This window comes from Pelodiscus sinensis, chromosome 24, assembly GCF_049634645.1.
Source record: "Pelodiscus sinensis isolate JC-2024 chromosome 24, ASM4963464v1, whole genome shotgun sequence".
Taxonomy (NCBI): Eukaryota; Metazoa; Chordata; order Testudines; family Trionychidae; genus Pelodiscus; species Pelodiscus sinensis.
The window spans coordinates 6397709-6414257 of record NC_134734.1 but is presented as its reverse complement, the minus strand read 5'-3'; the positions used below and the strand labels follow the sequence as shown (position 1 = coordinate 6414257).

At 53.4% G+C, this 16549-nt stretch overlaps 1 protein-coding gene across 3 annotated transcripts in view; it reads left to right on the top strand.

The window, feature by feature from the left end:
* LOC102448090 (membrane-spanning 4-domains subfamily A member 4A-like) overlaps positions 1–15852 on the top strand; it is a 29291-nt gene extending 13439 nt beyond the window's left edge. Inside the window, exons 2-7 of one of the 3 annotated variants that reach the window (XM_006123497.4) lie at positions 5638–5825; positions 7202–7318; positions 7958–8014; positions 8700–8852; positions 14945–15064; positions 15459–15852. In XM_006123497.4, the coding sequence (XP_006123559.1) occupies positions 5700–5825; positions 7202–7318; positions 7958–8014; positions 8700–8852; positions 14945–15064; positions 15459–15554 (669 nt within the window). In that variant the 5' untranslated portion in view covers positions 5638–5699 and the 3' untranslated portion in view covers positions 15555–15852. Of the gene's footprint in view, positions 1–5637; positions 5826–7201; positions 7319–7957; positions 8015–8699; positions 8853–14944; positions 15065–15458 lie in introns of those variants that run through there. The other 2 variants (XM_075907501.1, XM_006123498.4) reach the window with 2 other exon arrangements.
* Positions 15853–16549: the final 697 nt, after the last annotated feature.

Sequence of the window (16549 nt, the reverse complement as noted above, 5' to 3'; positions counted from 1 at the left end):
GTGGTCCTGTGGAGACCTCGGGTGCAGGAGCATGTCCCGGGCGGGGTGGTGCACCCTGCACGTGCAGCTGGTGCAGCTGTGGAGAAAGAAGAGGATTGGTCAGTTCTCCCTGGGGATGCAGTGGATGATGCCCAGCGCCCCCTGCAAAGTGAGGACGACCGTGCCCTGCATCATCAGAGCCGACGTGCTTGCACAGAGGCCATGGTCGGGATGTCTGGCTCTCCCCGGGAGTGGAACCTGCCCCAACACCACACCTATGCCCCTGTGCCACGTATAGTGTGGCCGAGGTGGGAGTGGGGGGGAAATGTCCCTTGCCTCTGTGTAGAGGGGGCATGTGAAGGGAGGGCGTCCTGCTGGGTCCCGCCCTGGAGTCAGGAGCGTATCAGGTCTCTTCACACACGCGTGTGGCTATCGGGCCATGGCCCCTGTGTGGCACCCAGCTGGAGCCATCTGCCGAAGGGTGGCACGGCACATGCCCGCACGTGCATAGGTGGCTGCGTGATCCATGGGAGGTATGGCCCACATGGGCAGTCCCTGGTCTCTCTCCCCGCCCCCCCCTTCATTTTCCTGAAATGTGGCACCCAGAGCTGGACTCAGTACTCCAGCTGAAGCCTAATCAGCATGGAGTAGAGCAGAAGAATTACTTCTTGTGTCTTGCTCACAGCAGCCCTATTAATACATCCCAGAATGATGTTTGCTTTTTTTTTCAGCAATGTCACACTGTTGACTCATATTTACATGAGTGATGGGTTAAGGTAGGGCTGGGGGAGACAAGCCTCCAGACCAAGTTATGTCTACACTACTGAGTTTTTTTGGAAAAACAGCCATTTTTCTGAAAAACGTCACTTACATCCACACTGTAATCGTATTCTTTAGAAAAAAAAATCAAAAGAACAAGTTTTTTTTCCTAACATTGGTAAACCTCTTTCTACATGGAAGAAGCCTTTTTCCGAAAGAACTCTTTCAGAAAAAGGCGTGTGTGGAGGGGGAAGAGGAAGTTCTTTCAAAAGAAGAGGAAAGAGGAAAAAGCACAGGTGCCCTAGTGGCCACCAATCTCCTTGGTGAAAACTGAAACAAAGAAGTCATTAAGCAACTTTAGCATTTCCACATTTTCCTGCTTTATTGAGTAACGGAGTAACGGGCCTATCTTGTCCTTGGTCTCCTCTTGCTTCTAATATATTTGTAGAATGTTTTATCTCTCTAGATAGTTTTAGCTTGTTTTGTGCCTTCGCCTTTCTAATTTTGCCCCTATATACTGGTGTTATTTGTTTATAGTAATCTTTTTTAACTTGACCTAGTTTCCATTTTTTAGTTCTCTTTTTTGATTTTTAAGCCATTCAAGATCCCCTGGTTAAACCAGAGTGGTCTCCTGCCATACTGCCTTCTCTACACTGTGGAATAGTTTGCTCTTGCATCTTTAATAATTTCTCTTTGCAAAATCACCAACTGTCTTCAATTGTTTTTCCTCTTAGTCTTGCTTCCCATTGGAACTTATGTACCATCTCCTTCAGTTTGCTAAAGTTGGCCTTCTTGAAATCCATTGTCTTAGTTTTGCTGTGCTCTCTCCTACTATTCTTTAAAATAAATAAAATCTGATTACTTTCTTTAACAGACACTCTATAGGTAAATCTACATGGAAAATACTGCCACGGTCATCTTCCGGGGTTCAATTTAGTGGGTGTAGTATAGACCCACTAGATTGAACTCAAAGGGCACCCCCCCCATTGGGGCAGGTACTCCTACTCCTCGTGAGGAGTAAGGGAAGCAGATGGAAGCATTTGCTCCCATTGACTTCCTGCTCCCATTGACGGGGATTTAAGATACATCTTACTTCGACTTTCCCATGTAGTATAGACCAGGCCTATGTTACTGCCATTATCTACTCTATTTTAGTCAATTGTTTTTCAATAAAAACTAGAATTGTCATACAATTAAAATTAATTACAATTCATCATGTGAATAATTGCATTGTTAAACAATAATAGAAAACATTTATTTACATATTTTTGGATGTTTTGGATAAATGTTTCTTCATGGTTCAACCACTATTCCAGGAGACATGCACCCATGCTGATGACAAGTTCTGCTCAATAATAATCCAAAGCAGCTTGGATGATGCACATTCACCTTCATCATCAGAGTCAGATGCTTCCAGCAGAAAGTTGATTTTCTTTTTTGGTGGTTTGGGTTCTGTAGTTTGCAGTTTGGAATGTTGCTCTTTTAACACTCCTGAAAGCAAATTCCACACCTCTCCTCACTCAGATTGCGGAAGGCATTTCAGATCCTTAACCCCTGGGCTGAGTGCTGCATCTATCTTTAGAAATCTCACAGTCAGAACCTTCTTTGCGTTTTGTCAGATCTGCGGGGAAAGTGTTCTGAAATAAAAAGCATGTGCTAAGCAGGGCTGGCCCGAGGTATTCTGGTGCCCCGGGCATGGGTGCGCGGCACCGCCCCCAGGTGCATGGCGCATGCGTGGGCCTGCCCGTGTTGAGTGTGCCTGCCCCCCTAAGGTGTGCAGGCCCGCCCCCAGAGCGCAGGGTGCTTGCGTGGCCCAGCTACAGCCGCTGGCGTGCAGCCCGGGGCTTGCCCTTAGGGCGCACAGTGCAAGCCCAGCCCAGTCCAGCCCAGCTGTCACTGCTGGCGCGCATGCCGGGCCATGTAGGGCCCTGCGGCCATGGGGGGAAGGGCATTGCTGGCCGGCGCCGCAGGGATGTGGGCGGGCCGGCGCTGTGGGAGCTGGGTGTGCGGCACCTGATGGCAGCTGTAAGGAACGCCGCACACCCCTTACAGCTGCCATCAGGTGCTCCCCATCGATTGGCTCCCTGGGCAGCTGCCCGGCTCGCCCATTCCTCCATCCGGCCCTGGTGCTAGGTCACCATCCAAGAATGCTATAACATGAGATATCTGGCAGAATGCAGGTAAAACACAGCAGGAGGCAGACAATTATGTTAATTAACTTAGTGACAGATTATTTATTTAATGAGTGTCATCAGCACGGAAGCATGTCCTCTGGAATGGTGACTGAAGCACAAAAGAGCATGTGAATGTTTAGCATGTAGATACCTTGTAATGCTGGCTAGAAAAGTGCATGGGAAAAACTGTTCTCAAGTAAATAAAAAGTGGCAGCCTTATCTCCATTAACATTAAGCAAACTTGTTTCTCGGAAAGATCAGCTGAACAAGAAGCAGGATTGAGTGGATTTGCAGCCTCTAAAGATTTAGCAAAATGCAGGACAATGTAGCACTTTAAAGACTAACAAGATGGTTTATTAGATGATGAGCTTTCGTGGGCCAGACCCACTTCCTCAGATCAAATATCACTATTCTAAAGATTTAGATTGTTTTATTTTTGAGTGCAGTTATGTAACAAAAAAAAATCTACATTTTAAATTGTACTTTTAGGATAAAGAGATTGCACTACAGTTCTTGTATGAGGTAAATTGAAAAATACTATTGCTTTATCTTTTTACAGTGTAAATATTTGTAATCAAAATGAATATGAAGTGAGCACTGTACACCTTGGCTACGTCTAGACTGCCATGCTTTTCTTGAAATGCTTTTAACGGAAAAGTTTTCCGTTAAAATCATTTTCGGAAAAGACCGTCTAGATTGGCAAGGATGCTTTTCCGCAAAAGCACTTTTTGCGGAAAAGCATCCGTGGCCAATCTAGACGCGCTTTTCAGCAAAAAAGCCCCCATCGCCATTTTTGCAATCAGGGCTTTTTTGCGGAAAACAACTCTCAGCTGTCTACACTGGCCCTTTCGTGCAAAAGTTTTGTGCAAAAGGGACTTTTGTCCGAACGGGAGCAGCATAGTATTTCCACAAAAAGCACTGATTTCTTACAGAAGGAAGTCAGCGCTTTTGCGGAAATTCAAGTGGCCAGTGTAGACAGCTGGCAAGTTTTTCTGGAAAAGCGGCTGATTTTCCAGAAAAACTGGCCAGTCTAGACACAGCTCTTGTATATGTGCTGTAAGTGAAATCAGTGTATTTGAAAAAGTAGAAAAATATCACCAAATATTTAATAAATTCGAAATGATATTCTATTATTTAACAGTGTGATTAAAAATGTGATTAATTATGATTTTTCAAGTGTGATTAGTTTTTAATTAAGCTCTGGCATTAGCTGTTTAATTGAGAAGCCCTACTAAATCCATCATTTTAAAATACGTGATTTTTTTTCTTTTATTAAGAAAGGGAATTTTGAAAAAATATATTGGCATTTATGTTTACCAACCAGTCATGTATGTGCCTCATAATATTTGACTCCAGCATGGCTATTTGTATCACAGTCTGAAATGTATGCTCATGCCAAGTTCAAGTTATTTCAGAGCTGTAACTAAAAGCACATCTGCCCAGTGTCTAACATGCGTAGGCCGGGCAGCCCTTGTGGGAGATACCGGGAGCTGCCGCCCTGTAGACAAGGAATGGCAAAGCTCAAGGCGGTGGCCGTTCCGACGTGACAGCTCCCTGCTCAGGGGAAAGCAGTTTAGGAAACGCACAGCACGGTCCGGGCATCATAACAGAGCGCCCGCCCCGGTGGAAGGAAACAGCCACAGCGGCCCGTGTGCGGAGGGACGCGGGGGAGGGCGCATTAGGCGCGGCCCCTTTAAGGGAAGGGCAGGGGCAAGGCAGCAGCCGGGAGGAAACGCAGCCGTTGCCGCTCGGTCCAGCCCCGGTGAGATGAGCGGGGGGAGCCTGGCGCCCCCAACCAGCAAACACGGGCCCCGGCAGCTGGCCCCGAGCGGGCGGGTCTTGCGGGCCTCGCCCAAACTGAACCGCCCTGCTCCTGCCGGGCTGGTCCCCGGGGAGGGTGGGGGCTGCCCTGTCCCCCTCCACAGGCCGCGGGAAGCCCTGATAGTCGGGGAGGCGAGATCGGAGGGGAAATGGCTCTTCTGAAAAATAGGTCCCGTGCCCCCTACTCCAGATCGCCTCCCCCAGTCTGGCAGAGAGCACGGGAGTCCTGGCTCCCAGACCCCCCCACTCTAACCACTAACCCCCCTGCCCTCCCCGAGCCCAGCAGAGAGCACGGGAGTCCTGGCTCCCAGACCCCCCCCACTCTAACCACTAACCCCCCTGCCCTCCCCGAGCCCAGCAGAGAGCACGGGAGTCCTGGCTCCCAGACCCCCCCCCACTCTAACCACTAACCCCCCTGCCCTCCCCGAGCCCAGCAGAGAGCACGGGATTCCTGGCTCCCAGACCCCCCCCCACTCTAACCACTAACCCCCCTGCCCTCCCCGAGCCCAGCAGAGAGCACGGGATTCCTGGCTCCCAGACCCCCCCCCACTCTAACCACTAACCCCCCTGCCCTCCCTGAGCCCAGCAGAGAGCACGGGAGTCCTGGCTCCCAGACCCCCCCCCCCCACTCTAACCACTAACCCCCCTGCCCTCCCCAAGCCCAGCAGAGAGCACAGGAGTCCTGGCTCCCAGATTCCCCCCCCCCCCCCATCACTCTAACCACTAACCCCACTGCCCTCCCCGAGCACAGCAGAGAGCACAGGAGTCCTGGCTCCCAGATCTCCCCCCCCCCCAATCACTCTAACCACTGCCCTCCCCGAGAGCCAGAAGTCGTGGCTCCCAGTTATTCTCACTCTGAGTCGCTTCTTTCTGTCCCTTTTCTCTTTTCCTGTTGCTCCTTTAGTTGCTGGGACGGCCCTTGCCTGTGCTGTCCACACACGCTGGGACTAGCCGCCTGCTGCCCCCATGGAGGCAGGGTCTGCTGGAGTTGTCGTGCTGACGCAGATCATACCCCAACATCCTTCGTCAGCCTCCTCTGCCCCACCCCGGCCCCTGCGGAAGTTCTTCCAGGGGGAGCCGCTGGCTCTGGGGGTGAGTCCAGCACTGCCAGGGGCTGGCATGCCGTGAGGAGGCTGTAATGGCCTTCTCTGGTTCCCTCTGCTGGTTGGGCCATTAATAGGAATTGGCCGCTTAGGTGGAAAATGTTAGAGTTTTTAAGGGCTTGAGCCCCGTCTGTGGTCACAGGCTATCTTGTGTGGTTCAGGGCTATGGCTGTAGAAGTGTGGTTAGGGTGATTGTGCAGTTGCTCCCAGCGTATTCCCTCACTCCTCGCGAGGAGCAGGAGGACCTGTCCCGATGTGGGTGCCCTTTTAGTTTGATCTAGCGGGTTTGTACTATGGTGGGAAGCTGAGGCACAGAGTGAGGCAGAGGTTTGGGGGAGAAGTGGGGTCAAAATGCACAGGGCCAGCCCCTCGGAGCACCCTCTGTCTTTAGAGCTGGAGTTAGAATCCGGGCGTCCTGCCTCCTTTGCTTTTACCCACTGTGTAGATGGTCTAAGCAACTTGTAAGAAGAACTGTTTAACCAGGAACAACTAGCCATCCGGTGGGGAATGACTAATCGGGTGGTAAGAATAGAGCAGCCATGCACTAAGAAGTGGGTACTAATTTAGTAATGGCATGAATAAGCATGTAACAAGGACTGAGCATCCATGCAATAAAGCGTGAATAAAGCAGTAGTAGGAACTGAGTAACAAAGGAAGAAGGGCTTAGTGACCACCTAGTAGGGAATAAATGACCATGTAATAAAGACTATCTGGTCGGTAGTGATTAACCTTGTAGTAAGGATGAAGTAACAATGTTATAAGGACTGAGCAGCCATCTCGTAAAGAATGTTTAATTATGTAATAACTAATTAGCCACATAATTGGAACTGAGGCTCAGCTTTACAAAGGTGTTTAGGTGGTCAAAGTTGTAGAGAGGCACCTGTGGGACTTACTAAACCCTGCAGCTCATGGAAAGTGAACAGGAATTAGGCCTTGCTTCAGCACTTTTGTCAAGCTCAAGATGCACCTACCTGCATTGCAAGAGCCTAAAAATATCTCTGGAAATCTTGACTTGAGTTGATGTGTAGTAGGTCTCAGTGTCCTTACTATTGATTATCATCCCTGGCTCCTAGGTAGTGCTTATCATCAGTGGATCTCAAAGTACTTTACAAATGAGGTGTCCTGGGGAAACTGAGTCACAGGAAGGTAAGGGATTTGCCCATGGTCACTTAGCAGGTAAGAAGCAGAATTGGGAATAGAACACAAGTCTTCTAAGCCTCCATCTAGAGGATTTATCCTCTCATGAAGGATTAGCTATTTAGCAAACAGGGACTCCGTGTAGTAGGGTCTGAGTTGCCATGTAGTAAGTTCCCCAGGATGCGGCTCCTGACCAGTAACATGTTCTGCCCCACTGTCTCTCGGTAGATCACACAAATACTGACAGGCATTGTACAAGTAGCTTTCGGTACCATCCTGATCCTGGCGGATAACCACTACCTATTTGCGATACAAGTGGGGACCCCCCTGTGGACTGGGATGCTGGTAAGTCTTGGTGGCAGAGGCTTGGGGCATGTGTGTGCAAAACCAAGGAGGAAGTTCTCGGGCTCCAAACCCTCACTGTAGGGCAGCTTAGCTGGCTAGCACTGTGCCCTGTAGCATGGCCAAGGGGCATTGCCAGGGGTGGTGAAGTGGCTGTGCCATGGGGCTTGGGTTTGACCCCAGACCTGTTGCTGGCCTGCTGGGTGTGCTCGCGTGTCCTGTCTGTGAGTCCTCTGGTGGCTGTGTGCTGTGCACTGTGTGTCTGTGCAGGGCCACCAGCCTGCAGCACCTGGGCCCTTCCCCCATCTTCAACTGAGTCCCTGTGAGGCACATGGTGCCCACCTCTGGCATGGAGGGAAAGGAAAGAAAAAGGAGGTCAGAACACTCCTGGCCTGGTGGGCGGGGGCACATAAGGCTCTTGGCATGGAAAAAGTCCCTGGGGTGTTTAAAGAGCTTGTAAAATGTGTGACATCCCCGCACTCCCTCAATATATTGATCCTCATCCTCCTGTGAGGAAGGGAATTGCCATGATCTCTAATGCATGGAGGTGAAAGTGAGGCAGCAACTCAGAACACCCGAACAGTTTCACTTGTTGGGGGAAGAGTGGGCAGCAGCTTTCACCCATCTCTGCTTTCTCCCCAGTACATCATTTCGGGGTCCCTCTGTGTAGAGGCTTCCAAGAACCCCAAAATTTCACTGGTAAGGAACAGTTTTTGTCCCCTGGTTTTTGAGACAGTTGAAGTATATTGCCCTCCCTCCCAGGAAAATTAAAACACGAAACATGAAAACTTTGAGTGAGTTCACTGGAAAGTCCAATGGAAATTTTTTACTTTTCTCTCAACATTGAAAATTCTCATACAAAAACTGCCCCCCACTGCTGAAAATTGAAGCAATTTATCCAAAAAAGGTCATGAAAGGAAGAATTTCCAGGTGGAAATTACTCAAAATGGGAAAATGACAGCCAAAAACAGCCACCAAAAATGTCTCCCTTTCCCCCAGATTTTTCAGATGAAAACAGCAGCCCACCCTAAATGGCTGAAAATGGCCAATTGGCTGCTAAAATTTGCCCCCAGAACAACAAAAATTTAGCTGATAGCTGCTAAAAAATGGAGGAAAATGAAAACTATCTACTGAGAATTCCCCCCCAAAGTCCAGAACGTTGCCACTGAAAACCACCCTTTTTGGGCTGCAAATTGTGAAGACGAACAGAAGAGCGGTGGCAACCCACTCACCTTGTCTTGCTAGATCTCCAGTCTCCACCAATCACTGTGGAGGTAGACACAGGCCAGAGAAGTGGGGAGGATCCTGGGGGACTCTGGGGCAGGAAGGTGGCTGAGGTGTACAGACTGAACCTAGCCCACTGTCTCTGGCACCACACTCCCAGATGAAGGGTATGCTGGCTATGAATATCCTCAGTGCCATCATGGCCGGAGTGGGCATCATCCTCTCTTCCTTGTCGCTCGTGTTCCACGCATACCGATCCTGCTCCTGGACTGAGCATTACACGTCCCGTGCCCCAGCCTGCCAAGTGCCCCTGGTGAGTACGGGAGCTGCTGGGCTTGTCCAGCTCTGCCCCATGAAGCTGGGACATTGGTGCTGCCTGGGACCCTGCTCATCAGGGCCCGGATTTAGCAGTTGGGCCTGATTCCCTGAAGGGCATTAGGAGCAGGAGCTCAGTAGAGGGGTGGTGCTTCAGGGAGCAGGTGGGAGGTCACTGGGGGGCACTGCATTGCAGGGAGCAGGAGAACCAGCAGGGGATGCTCTGCTTGAAGAAGCAGAAGGCTCCATAGGGGGCATGATGCTATGGGAGCAGGGTAGGTGCCCAGGAGGTTCAGTAGAGGCTGCTGTGCTGCAGGCAGGTGCAGGGATGTAAGTGACTAGTTGACTACCCGATAGGCATATCAGGCACTCTCATAGACTTTAAGGTCAGAAGGGACCACCATGATCATCTAGTCTGAGGCCCTGCACAGTGCAGGCCACAGAATCTCACCCACCCACTCCTGGAATAATCCTCTCACCTATAGCTCAGATACTGAAGTCTTCAAATGATGGTTTGAAGACCCCAAGATACAGAGAAACCTCCTGCAAATGATCTGTGCCCCATGCTACAGAGGAAGGTGAAAAACCTCCAGGGCAGTGGTCCCTAACCTTTTGGGGCTCCTGAGCGCCAGGGGGTGGGGCCACTCATGTTCCGGGTGCCCGGGGGCGGGGCCGCACACGTGCCTGGGTCGGAACAGCCCATGTGCTGTATGCCCAGGGCTGGTGCCACTCCTGTGCCTGTGTGCCCAGGAGCTGGCAGTGCCTATGCGCCGCGCGCCTGGGGCCAGCGCTGCTCCTGTGCCGCATGCCTAGGGGTGGGGATGCCCATGTGCTGTGTGCCCGGGGGCGGGGCCGGCCCCGATCATTCGGTGGGTGCCCAAAAATGGCCCGGTAGGTGTCATGGCGCCCGCGGGCACCATGTTGGGGGCCACTGCTCCAGGGCCTCTGCCAATCTACCATGGAGGAAAATTTCCTAATTTCAAGTAGGAATAAGGGATCCTCCGGAAAAGGGTTTATTTTCCGGAAAATCACGTCTAGACTGGCGCTTTTCTCCGGCAAAACCCCGAGCCGGAAAAAAGCGGCAGCCATGTAAATGCAAATGCCGCAGGGGATATTTAAATCCCCCACGGATTTGCAATTCCAAAGTGTCTAATCTGCATCCCTTTTCCGGAAAAGGGGTGCAGTGTAGACACAGCCCCTGAGTCTCTTTTCATTCCTTGAATCATCCTAGTGGCCCTTCTTTGTACCTGTTCCGGTTTGAATTCATCCTTCTTAAACATGGGAGACCAGAACTGCACACAGTATTCCAAATGAGGTCTCACCAATGCCTTGTATAACGGCACTAATACCTCCTTATCTGTACTGGAAATACCTCGCCTAATGCATCTAAAGACCGTATTAGCCTTTTTTCACGGCCATGTCACAATGGCGGCTCATTGGTCATTCTGTGATCAACCAGGACTCCGAGGTCTTTCTCCTCTACCGTCACTTCCAACTGATGTCCCCAGCTTATAACTAAAATTCTTGTTGTTAATCCCTAAATGCATAACCTTACACTTCTCACTATTAAATTTCATCCTATCGATACTACTCCAATTTACAAGATCATCTAGACCTTCCTATATGATATCCTGATCCCTTACTGAATTGGCAATACCTCTCAACTTTGTGTCATCCGTAAACTTTATTAGCACACTCCCACTTTTGGTGCTGAGGTCAGTAATAAAAAGATTAAATAAGATTGGTCCCAAAACTGATCCCTGAGGAACTCTGCTAGTAACCTCCCTCCAACCTGACAGTTCACCTTTCAGTATGACCTGCTGTAGTCTCCCCTTTAACCAGTTGCTTATCCACCTCTCAGTTTTCATATTGATCCCCATCTTTTCCACTTTAACCAATAATTCCCCATGTGGTACTATATCAAATGCCTTACTGAAATTGAGGTAGATTAGATCCACTGCATTTCCTTTATCTAAAAAATCTGTTACTTTTTCAAAGAAGGAGATCAGGTTGGTTTGGCATGATCTACCTTTTGTAAAACCATGTTGTAATTTGTCCCAATTGCCATTAACTTCAATGTCCCTAACTACTTTCTCCTTCAAAACTTTTTCCAAGACCTTGCATACTACAGGACTACATCTAGACTGGCATGATTTTCTGGAAATGCTTTTAACGGAAAAGTTTTCCGTTAAAAGCATTTTTGGAAAAGCGCGTCTAGATTGGCCACGGACGCTTTTCATCTAGACGGGCTTTTCTGCAAAAAAGCCCCAGTCGCCATTTCGCGATCGGGGCTTTTTTGCGGAAAACACATCTCAGCTGTCTACACTGGCCCTTTTGCGCAAAAGGAACTTTTGCCCAAATGGGAGCAGCATAGTATTTCCGCAAAAAGCACTGATTTCTTACAGTAAGAAGTCAGTGCTTTTGCTGAAATTCAAGCGGCCAGTGTAGACAGCTGGCAAGTTTTTTCCGGAAAAGCAGCTGATTTTCTGGAAAAACTGGCCAGTCTACACACAGCCCAGATGTCAAACTAACAGGCCTGTAGTTACCCAGGTCACTTTTTTTTCCCTTTCTTAAAAATAGGAACTATATTAACAATTCTCCAGTCAAATGGAGTCTCTGAGTTTAGAGATTCATTAAAAATTTTTGCTAATGCACTTGCAATTTCATGTGCCAGTTCCTTTAATATTTTTGGATGAAGATTATCTGGGCCCCTCGCCCCCCCCCCCCCCCCCCCCAAGAGTAGGGTCAAGTCACTACTCAACTAATTGCTTCTGTATCAGAGGCTGCAAAGAGGGGAGGGGGCAGGGGAGGCAGAGGTGCAGTGAGGGAAACAGCACAAGTGGGGCCTGAAGCAGTTCCTGCTCACACTGGGCCCAGTTTGCTGCGCCTCTGCCTTTTAAACGTAGTGAGAGCCCTTCAGGCAGCTTGTACTGCATTTAAAAGGCAGAGGTGCAGTGAGACTAGAGAGCACGCCTCCTAGCGATGAATTGAGATTAGCTGATTAAGTTCAGGGACTACTCAATTGGCTGATTAATTGAAATGTAACATCCCTAGGCAGTAGAAGGCTATGTGGAACAGGGTGGGGGCCCAGCAGGGAGCATAGTGCTGAGTGGAGTGGAGTCAAGGGGCAGGGTGCTTAGGGGACTGGGGTAAACGCCTGTCGGGGTATGGTGCTGAGGGGACCAGGGTGGGGGCTGGGCAGGGGGCAGGGTGCTGAGGGGAGCAGGGTAGGGGCCTAGCAGGGGGCAGAGTGCTGAAGGGAGTGGGGGGGGCGGTTGGTAGGGGGCAGAGTGCTTAGGGGAATGGGAAAGAGGCCTGTCAGGGTTTATGGTGCTGAGGAGAGTAGAGCGGGGGCCTGGCAGAGGGTATGGTGTTGAGGGGAGTGGGGTAGGGTCCAGGCAGTATGCTGAGGGGAGCAGGGTAGGGACCCGGCAGGGTGCTGATGTGAACCGGGTAGGAGCCCGGCAGGGACGAGGTGCGGAGTGTAGTGTAGGGGGAGCCTATCGGGGGACGGGTGCTTAGGGGACCGGGGTAGGGGCCTGTCAGGGGGCAGGGTGCTGAGGGGAGCAGAGTGGGGGCTGGACAGGCTTCTGAGGGGAGCAGGGTAGAAGCCGGGCAGGGGGTATGGTGTTGAGGGGAGCAGGGTGGGGGCCGGGCAGGGGGCAGAGTGCTGAAGGGAGTGGGAAAGAGGCCTGTCAGGGTTTATGGTGCTGAGGAGAGCAGAGCGGGGGCCTGGCAGAGGGTATGGTGTTGAGAGGAGTGGGGTAGGGTCCGGGCAGTATGCCGAGGGGAGCAGAGTAGGGGCCTGGCAGGGGGCAGAGTGCTGAGGGGAGCAGGGTGGGGGCTTGGTATGGGGCAGTGTGCTGAGGGGGACAAGGTGGGGCCCAGCAGGGGCATGGTGCTAAGCGGAGTGGAGTGGGGGCCTGGCAGGTGGTATACTGCTGAGGGAGCAGAGAGGGGGCCTGGCAGGGGGCATAGTGTTGAGGGGAGTGTGATGGGGGCCTGGCAGGGTGCTGAGGGGAGTGGGGTAGGTGTCTGCAGGGTGCTGAGGGGAGCGTGGCGGAGGCCCAGCAGGGGGCAGGATATTCAGGGGAGAGGGGTGGGGGCCAGGCAGGGTGCTGAGGGGAACAGGGTCGGGGCCTGGCAGGGTACAGAGGGGAACGGGGTGTATGCCTGGCAGGGGGCATGGTGATTAGGGGAGTGGGGGCCTGGCAGGGGGCAGGATGCTCAGGGGAGTGGGGTCGGAGCCTGGCAGGGGGCAGGGTGCTGAGGGGAGTGGGGTGGAGCCCTGGCAGGGGGCATGGTGATGAGGGAAGTGTGGTAGGGGCCAGGGTGCTGAGGGGAGCAGGGGGGGGCATGGCAGGGGCCAGGGTGCTCAGGGGAGTGGGGTGGGCTCCTGGCAGTGGCATGGTGTTGAGGGGAGTGGGGTGGTAGCTGGGCAGGGGGCAGGTTGCTGAGTGGGGTGGAGGCATGGTGATGAGGGGAGCAGAGTGGAGTCTTAGCAGGGGGCATAGTGCTGAGGGGAGCCGGGTAGAGGCCAGGCAGGGTGATGAGGGGAGCAGGATAGGGGCCTGGCATGGGGCAGGATGCTGAGAGGGACAAGGTGGGGCCCAGCAGGGGCATGGTGCTAAGCGGAGTGGAGTGGGGGCCTGTCAGGTTGTATGCTGCTGAGGGTAGCAGAGTGGGGGCCTGGCAGGGGGCAGGATGCTCAGGGGAGCGGGGTGGGGGCCTGGCAGGGGGCAAGATAATGAAGGAAGTGTGGTGGGGGCCTAGTAGGGGCCAGGGTGCTCAGGGGAGCGGGGTGGGGGCCTGGCAGGGGGCATGCTGTTGAGGGGAGTGGGATGGTAGCTGGGCTGGGGGCATGGTGATGAGGGGAGCAGAGTGGAGGCTTGGTAGGGGGCATGGTGCTGAGGAGAGAGGGGTAGGGGCCTGGCAGGGTACGGAGGGGAGCAGGGTGTGGGCCGGGCAGGGTGCTGAGGGGAGCAGAGTGGGGGCCTGTCGGGGGGGTCTGTTGCTGAGGGGAGCAGGGTGGGGGCTTGACGGGGGGCATGGTACTGGCGGGAGCAGAGGGCAGGCAGGCAGGGGTCAAGGTGCTGAGCGGAGCAGAGTGAGGGTTCATCAGGGGGCAGGGTGACCGGGGTAGGGACCTGTATGGTGCCTACGGGCAGGTATGGTGCTGATGGGAGCAGAGTGAAGAATTGGCAGGGGGCATAGTGCTGAGGGGCGGGGTAGGGACCCGGCAGGGTGCTGAGGGGATCAGGGTGGGGGCACGGCAGGAGCATGGTGCTGAGTGGAGAGGTGTGGGGGCCTGTCAGGAGGTAGGGTGCTTAGGGAAGCGGGATAAGGGCCTCTCAGGGGGTATGGTGCTGAGGGGAGCAGAGTGGAGGCCTGGCAGGGGGCATAGTGCTGAGGGAAGCAGGGTAGGGGCCGGACAGGGTGCTGAGGGGAGGGGTTGGGGACCTGGCAGGGAGCAAGGTGATGAGGGGAGCGGGGTGGGGCCCTGGCAGGGGTATGGGATTGAGGGGAGCCTGGTAGGGGCAAGGGTGGTTAGGGGAGCAGAGTGGGGATCTGGCAGTGGGCAGGGGTGTTAAGCAGAGCGGGGTGGGGGTCTGGCAGGGGTCATAGTACCGAGGGGAGCGGGATAGGGGTTTCTCAGGGGTGTGGTGCTGAGGGGAGCAGGGTGGGGCCTGGCAGAGGGCATGGTACTGAGGGGAGCAGGGTGGGGGCCTAGAAGGGGGCATGGTGATGAGGGTAATAGTGAGGGCCTGGCAGTGTGCTGAGGGGAGCAGGGTGGGGGCCCAGCCAGGTGCTGAGTGGCGCGGGTTAGGGGCTGAGCAGGGTGGGGCTGTCAAGGGGCTGAGTGCTGAGGGGAGCAGGGTGGGAGATGGCAGGGGGCAAGGTGCTGAGGGGAGTAGGATGGGGGCTTGGCAGGGGGAGGATGCTGAGGGGAGCAGGGTGAGAGCCAGACAGGGTGCTAAATGGAGCGGGGTGGGAGCTTGATAGGGGGTAGGGTGCTGAGGGGAGCAGGGTGGGCGCCCAGCTGGGGTGCTGTACATTATCAGTCATTCCTGGTGGATCTCCCCTGGCCAGGATACCGTGTTCGGGGTGGCCATGATTCTCTTGATCTTCACCATCCTGGAGTTCTGTGTCTCCATCTCGAGCGCCACCTTCGGGTGCAAAACCCTCTGCCGGGACAGCTACAGTGACACGGTGACAGCTGACAGCCTGTGTGCGAGGGGAGGGCGTCTAAGGGTCAGAGCTGGGGTCCTGGGTCAGGAGTCCTGGGTTCTGTGCCTGGCTCAGAGAAGGAAGTGGGATCTAGTGATGAAAGCCAAGGGCCAGGACTCCTGGCTTCCATGGGCATGTAAAACATTTCTCCAGGCCATTTTTTTTTATTTTATTTTTTTTACAGTCAACATGTATGGGCCCCCCTTCACTGTCCCGTACTTCCCCAGGGAGAATAGTTTGTGTCTGTGCCCTCCTGCAGGGCTGCAGAGAGATGTGGAGGGAAGAAGGGAGGAGCAGGGGACTAGGGAATAGTGGACCAGGGGAGAAGCTGCTTCCAGGGCTGCCCCTCATGCTCTGCTTCTGTCTCTCCCTCCAGTCTGTGGTGATTTATCAGAACATGGGGCCCCCATCTGCTCTTGCTGACATCGCTCCCAAAAGCCCACCCCCTTACCAGGACACCCAGACCCCCTGAGCTGTACCCCATGCCAGCTGCTGCCAATCCCAGCGACGGGGAGCTGCTGCCAGTCCTTCGGTGGCCCCCATTGGGCAGTACAGCTGGGCCAGCATTTGGGTAGCGATAACTGGGGCTTGCTCCTGATGGTGCCATTTATACTAATGGTGCGACAGCTTCAGCTTTAAAGGGACGGCATGAGGCTACGTCCTGCAAATTACAGCTTGTCTGTCTGTCTCTTTGCCCTGCCAACAAGATCTGATTCCTCCCTGCTGCACCTTCACCCCCCAGCCCAATAAATGTGTTTCATAGGGTCAGACCCAGTTTCTGTGTCTCTTATTTAACAGGGCAGCCTCAGGATGGGCCTGGTACTGTAGACATACAAAAATGCTGGGCCTGGGGTAGGCACTTGCAAACAGGTGAACTTAGCACTCAGAGAGAGGCAGCAAGCTGAGAAAGGGCAGGCTCAGTGCTTGGCTCCAGCCCTGGGAGAGAGGTAGTGAGCTGACAACGGATGGGCTTGGTGCATGGCCCAGGCCCCAGCAATGTGAGGAAGGCGGTGAGTTGAGAATGAGCAGTTGCGGTGCATGGCCCAGGCCCCAGGACTGGGAGAGAGGCAGCAACCTGAGAACGGGCAGGCTCGGTGCATGGCCCCTGCCCCAGTCTTCAAGGAGTGGGGCAGGGACTCAGCAAGCTACACTGTGCTGGGGGAGGGGAAGAAGCAGCATGCCACAGATGGCTTGGCACAGCTCCAGAAGTGCTGTCACAAGTTACTGGCAGATGGAGGCATTTCTAAACCATTGCTCATTATTAACCATTTAGGGCCCAGATCCTAGTCTGTCCCATCCCAGGGCCAGTTCCTTGGCTCCTCCCACTCCCCACCTTCATTTGTTTCAGAGCTCCCAGGGTACGTCTACACTACAGCACTAATTCGAACTAACTTAGAATTAGCACATCTAGACTTAAAAACTAGTTCTAATTAGCGCGTCCAGAACTCCTCCGTGTGCCAGAGGCTG